Source organism: Ursus arctos, unplaced genomic scaffold, assembly GCF_023065955.2.
Source record: "Ursus arctos isolate Adak ecotype North America unplaced genomic scaffold, UrsArc2.0 scaffold_5, whole genome shotgun sequence".
NCBI classification, from domain to species: Eukaryota; Metazoa; Chordata; class Mammalia; order Carnivora; family Ursidae; genus Ursus; species Ursus arctos.
In genome coordinates this window covers 35,839,714-35,845,627 of record NW_026623067.1, presented here as the reverse complement: position 1 = coordinate 35,845,627, position 5,914 = coordinate 35,839,714, and the positions used below count along the sequence as shown (strand labels likewise).

General features: G+C 48.3%; 1 protein-coding gene across 1 annotated transcript; it reads right to left on the bottom strand.

Annotated features, from left to right (window-relative positions):
* Positions 1 to 1,104: 1,104 nt before the first annotated feature.
* On the bottom strand, positions 1,105 to 5,432 carry WNT8A (Wnt family member 8A). Its single transcript, XM_026508062.2, has 6 exons — positions 5,365 to 5,432; positions 5,233 to 5,266; positions 4,899 to 5,037; positions 3,613 to 3,738; positions 2,760 to 2,902; positions 1,105 to 1,650 (listed from the first exon to the last, which is right to left on the bottom strand). The coding sequence occupies exons 1-6, from the start codon at positions 5,430 to 5,432 to the stop codon at positions 1,105 to 1,107; spliced, it is 1,056 nt and encodes a 351-aa protein (XP_026363847.1).
* Between the last annotated feature and the right edge of the window lie 482 nt (positions 5,433 to 5,914).

Below are 5,914 nucleotides of genomic sequence, written 5' to 3'. Positions count from 1 at the left end.
AATCTGGGAGTCTGGATTGTTTTCCTATTGGCCAGTTCCTGGTTCTCAATTATATTATCTCTCAAACACTGATATCTAGGGGGTTGGATATTTCCAGTTCCCTTAGCCTTTTGCATAATTGGAATATACAAGCAGGGTTTCCCATTCCTTTTCTTAAACTATGGTTTCTAAAGGGAGAAATAAAAGTCTCAGGTGGATAGATAGTCTTGTGTTTATTGCAAAATGAAGTTGAGTTCCCAATCTGGGAAAATAACCAAACAGTCATTTTACAGCTCTTTGGGGAAAAAAAAAAATCCCTCTTTGGGTGGGGTGGTGGAGGGGAGACTTATCTAGATAAGTTGGGGTCACCTGCCCACTTCCTATGACCATTCTTTTTCCATGGCTACAGAGGTGGTTTCTGAGCTGGGAAAAGTCCTCAGCTTATGTTTGGTCCTAGTTCCCCCAGGGTTTTGTGGGGAGAACTTTTTTTTTTTTTTTTAAGTAAGCTCTGTGCCCAATGTGGGGCTTTAACTCAAAACCCCAAGATCAAGAGTCACATGCTCTACCAACTGAGCCAATCAGGCGCCCTGAGAACTTTTTAAAAGTGCATACTCAGACGAAAACTCTAACACCCTAAAAACCTCCCACTAGGCAGGTCTATGGTCTCTGCCCCCCTTATCTGCGTGAACATGTACTTGGTCTTTCTGGAGCTAGCCAGCATCGGGGAAGGTTGCTCCTTCAGAAGTCTGGACGGAACTCTTTGTTTTTTGCTTCCATTCCCTCTGAAACTAGTGACAAGTACTTTGACAGTCCCTCTGGATAAGAGCCCCAAACCAAACAACTCTCTAGCAAGCTGCAAAAGGACAGGCACAAAGACCGGGAAATAACTTGCAGGAGAGGTGAAATGGGGTCTGCCCACATTAGAATGCCAGGCTCCAATTTCAACACTGTCAAGAATATGCTGGATCACCTTGGGCCTCCATTTCCCCGTGAATTGCAGATATGAAGAGGGCTACAGATCAACCCTGTGATTTTCCAGTTGTTTTGAATTCATTCTCTCTGAGAAAGAAACTGTGTCCCCCTCCATTGTCATACAACCAAGCAGCGACTCTGTGTGGGCTGCTGTCAGGCACTGGCCTTGCCTCGGGACCAGGCACTGCCTGGGGAGCTTGAGCAGTAGTACTTGTTCACCACCTGCCTACACTGGTCACACCGGACTGTACAGCACCACTGGAATTTGCAGTTACAGCTGCTGATAGCCTCAGTTCTTCTCTCTTCCACCTGCAGGCCGCACTCCGTGCACAAGCGCCCGCAGCTGCGCTGCTCCCACCTGGATGTGTTGTGGCTGTTCTGCAGACACTCCCGACCTTCTGTGCCATGGACGCCCAGGCTGGAATTGCGGGTACAGTAATCTGGAGATTCCTCTAAAAAGATCAGTTCAGCCTCGGCACTAGGAAGGAAGGCCTCAGTGGGTGCCCAGCGGCCCTCAGCGCTGTTGCCAGCCCGCAACTGCCGCTTATCCATCTCAATTTTCAGGGCCCGGTCATACTTGGCCTTCAGGTAGTCGCCCATCTCCCGGAAGTCAGCCAGCTGCAGCCAGCATGTCTGGATGCTGCAGCTCCCGGAGATGCCATGACATTTGCAGGTCCTCTTCATGATGGCTCTCACGGCCTTCAGAGAGAAAGGGAGAGAGAATGACTCTGGGGAGGGAGGACCGAAGGCCAGCAATTAAATGGGATATTTTATTTTAGAGTTGTGCTGCTTAACTTTGGAGGAGCATCAGAGTTACTGGGGAGGCCCGTGAAAAATGCTATTCCTGGGCCCTACCTCAGATCTTCTCAGCTGGAGTGTTCGGGGTGTAAAGGCCTTGGTAAGGGTGATTTTAAAGCACCCTTCGGTGTTCTTTGGGAAAAACAGGCAAGTGTTGAGGAAGTTGCAGGAATCGGGAAACCTAGGCTCTAGGCCCAGCTCCATCACTTGCTGAGCTTGTTTTTCTCTCTCATTGGAATAAGAATGATCAAGAGAGTACTGTGTGAATTAAAGAAGAAAATAGGATCATTGGCACTATTATTGTCTCCAAGGTAGGGGCTGGATTATTGGTGAGAGTTTGGATTTGTCCTCTCCCAGAGGCAAGGGAGCTCATGCAGTCAATTACTCGTGTGTGTAAATGCCTTGAAACCTCTTCCCCTTGCTCTGGGCAACCAGGTCATCCAGATATAGGTTCAAAGGAAATTTTTATGCTCTTAGCTTTAAATCCAAATTGCTTTCAGATTTGAGTTCAGAACACTCCAGAAGTTTTGGGGGAGAACAGACCCTCCAGAGAAGCCTAGATCAGTCCCAATTCCTCGAAGTCCTGACAGATCTTAGGATACAGGTTGGATGATAACCCCCCATTAATTTCCTAGAACACACACATTGAAATGGTTAAAATTTGAAGTCATGAAAGCAAGGCTTTGGTACTGTATTGTTCTGTGTTCTCAGAAACCTGCCTGTGGAAGGGGCTAGACCATAAGGATTAGTAATAACATTAAAGTAGAAGATCTGAGTTTATTGCCTGGTTCTGATGCTTATTGGTTGTATTATGTTGGCCAAGCTACTTGGCTTGCCCTGAACTGGCTTTGTCATCCAAAGAATGGGGGTAGCCATCCCAGTCCTGATCGGTGGTGTAAGGATGACACATGGGTATGAGACAGCTCTTGGTAAGTTGTGAAGGGCTGTACAGATGTGAGGCTCTTGCCAGTACTGTTCCTGATGGTTCACTTGTGGACTCCTATACCTACCAGCCTGCCTGCCCTGTTGTTGTGAAGATTCATCAGGGCTCTGGCATCCTTTCCCTTTTCCAGGCTGTCCACAAAGAGTTTGGAGATCCTTTCCCCAAATTCCACATTGTCACTGCAGCCTCCCCAGATCCAGCCATGACCTCCTGCACATAAGGAAAGAATAAGTTCTGCACACATTTCCCTGCTAAGTTTCAGGAGAAGAGTCAAGGTCACTTTGGGTAACATAGCCAAACCATCCCCCCAAGAGCTCTAGAAGCATATAATGCTGCTGGTGAGACCAGGAACTGGAGGTGTGCAGGGTGGGTGGGTGAGGTCCTTTTCACAAAGCCAGCTGCTCACCATTCGGGTACTTTCCATCTCTAGGCAATTAGTCTATATACCCTCAGTAAAGATAGGCCTACTGAGCCTGGCCTACATGATCTTAGAGGTTCATTGCAGCTCAAACATTCTCAAATTCTGCACCATTACCCTACAGTAGTCTTGTTAGAGCCACCTCCTCCACCTTTAATGACAAATCTGAGTCTCTTAGATGGTCTACAAATAACTGAGTAGCTCTGGATTATGGCCAAGCTGTTCTCAGCCTGAAACTGGAGGGTCAGCTTTAAGCTCTCTTTGATCTTCTCATTCCTAGATGTCTTGTTGGTTTTAGAGCTCAGTGCTACTTGGTGATCCTAGAATCATGGACCCAGGTTCAACTTGTGGAAGGGTCCAGGAGCTCCCGGTAAGAAGTTGCTGCTAGCATCTAGGGGGTTGAAGGACCTGTGTCCCCTAGCCTTTCCCTGGAAGACCTTAGCCTGCACGTAGCTCTGCCTCCCTCACTTCTTCCCCACCCACATCAGAGCGCACAACTTACCTGTTTTACCATTTTTCGACTCATCACAGCCACAGTTTTCAAAGTCGCCCATGCTACAGTTCTTGGTGATGGTGTACATGACCCCAGCAGAGCTGATGGCATGAATGAAGGAGGTCTCCCTGGTGGCTTTGGAGAGAAAGAGGGGACTGGAAACTTGGACTCTGATGACTCAAAGCAGAGGCTTTGGAAAAGCAATTGTTTCTCTCCCCTGTCCCCGGCCCCTTTGGGTTTAAGAGGATGCTCTTCTCCTTGAGAGAACAGTGCATGTCTTTCCAGCATCCTTACTTCTTTCAGGCAGACGTGAGTATTCCCATGGGGCTGGGGACAGTAAAACTCAGAGAGTGATGTGACCAAGGCCGCTCTCCTCACCATTTGTATTGGGACCAAGACCCTGCTCTTCTGAAATCCAGCCTGGGCTTCTGTTCATTAGCCACTGCTTCTGGTCCTTGGGCAATGGGGGACTTAGGGCCATGGAGCTGTCTTAGGAAAGAGAGAAGGGCCTTTTCTTCCTTCTGACATGAAGCAGGAACTACATAATAATCATACTGATTGTGGCTACCATTTACTGAGCTCTTATCTTACTAAACTCTTTAAAAAACATTGTCCTGTTTCATTTCCACACACTCCCGATTCTGTCTGTATACCCCATGGGAAGATACTTCTCTTCATGCACATCTTCTTTACTCCCTTCCCCCTACCTCTTCTCAGGCAACTCTCTATTGTTTGTATATAAACAAGCTTTATGTAAACTACATACAGTTATAAAGAGGTGCACAGGTGCATACACACATGCGCACACACACACACACACACACACACACACAAGACACAGCTCAATGCGATTTTTCAACTTCTCTCTTTGGATTTTATGACAGCTGGGCAGGTGGGAAACTCCTCAGGGGCTACAAACACAGGGCCATTTCCCTGTTTTTATTTCATACAATTCAGTGCAAGGTAAGTGTATACAAACACACAAATACAGGCATGCTTTTAAAAAATAGAGAAATGGTTACAGTCGTATGGAAATACCTTTGTATTCACCTCATTCAACCCTTACAGTAATGGGGAGCTAAACAGAGCTGGCCTTATTGACCCAATGACAAAACTGGGGTTGAGAGAGGATGTAACTGACTCGGGGTTTCACAGCAAGGAAGTGGCAGATGAGCAGATCACTGATCCCTTTTTCATTTCACTGTGCATAGAGATGTCATACATACAACACATACACATAACTGCAAGCCCACCTCCATGCACACATACCCCTTCATGCAGGTGCACAAACTTACCACTTCTCAGCCTGTTGTGAGTGGAAAGCTGGAGAGCATTTTCTGGGCAGTTCCAGCGTTCCCAAGCAAATTGGAACTTACACTCCTCAATGCCACTCTGGGCACCCAGGGCCACGCTGGTCGTGTAGGTCAGATAGGCCTGGCAAAGGGAAAAGGGCTATGAAGTTCAGCCCTGGCTCTGCTCGGGTCATCTGGGGTTGCGGGAAGCAGACAGGACTCAAATAGGTTAGCTCCCCAGGAAGGAACAATTATGGGCTCCTCTGGGTGAGGGACTTCTGGCACTGTCTCCCCTCCCCTCTTTTCTTTCCCCAGAAGAGCCAGAGGACCATCCTACCTTGGGACCTGTTATCAGGAAATTGTTCACTGACCTATTGAAAAGAGAAAAAGTGAGGCAGTGGTGAATGGGGATGAGAAATGGGGTTTCCTTCGTGGAGAGTGGGGAAGGTAGGGCGGGGGAAGGACTTACCAGGCCAAGGCACTGAAGGTGGCATAGCATATGCCCACAGCTACCCTGAGCATAAACAAGTCCCCCATGGCCTTGCTCACCCCCAGGGGACCAGGTCCAGGCCAGGGCCAACTCCAGAGAAGTGAGGAGAGGGCAGGGTCTTTCTCAGTATTTATGTGGGGAAATTCTGAATGGCCAAGGGGGAAAAATCAACAGCTCTTCTCATTTGTCCCTCACTGGCAGGGCTGCAGGAGCCACTGACCCAATGGGGGACCAGGAAGGAAGGACTCAGCCCAAAGCCTCCAAAGGAAAGCCCCGCCCCACCCCGCCCCACCAGCCCTTCTTCCCTCCCAGGCTGACAGAGGGGCTGAAGGCTTTCCCTACCCTTGAGGTTTCTTTCCTCTATAAATCAGACTTATCTCTTCCTGCTTCATGGCTCATTTCTCAGAATCTTGTAGCTTGGAGCAGATGAGGTTCCCAACCCTGAAGGTAGGTTACCAATTTCTCAGAGTTACAGTGTCCTCATCTATCCCTGAGACCTCACTCTTTGTCCTGCCTTCTTCCCCAAGGT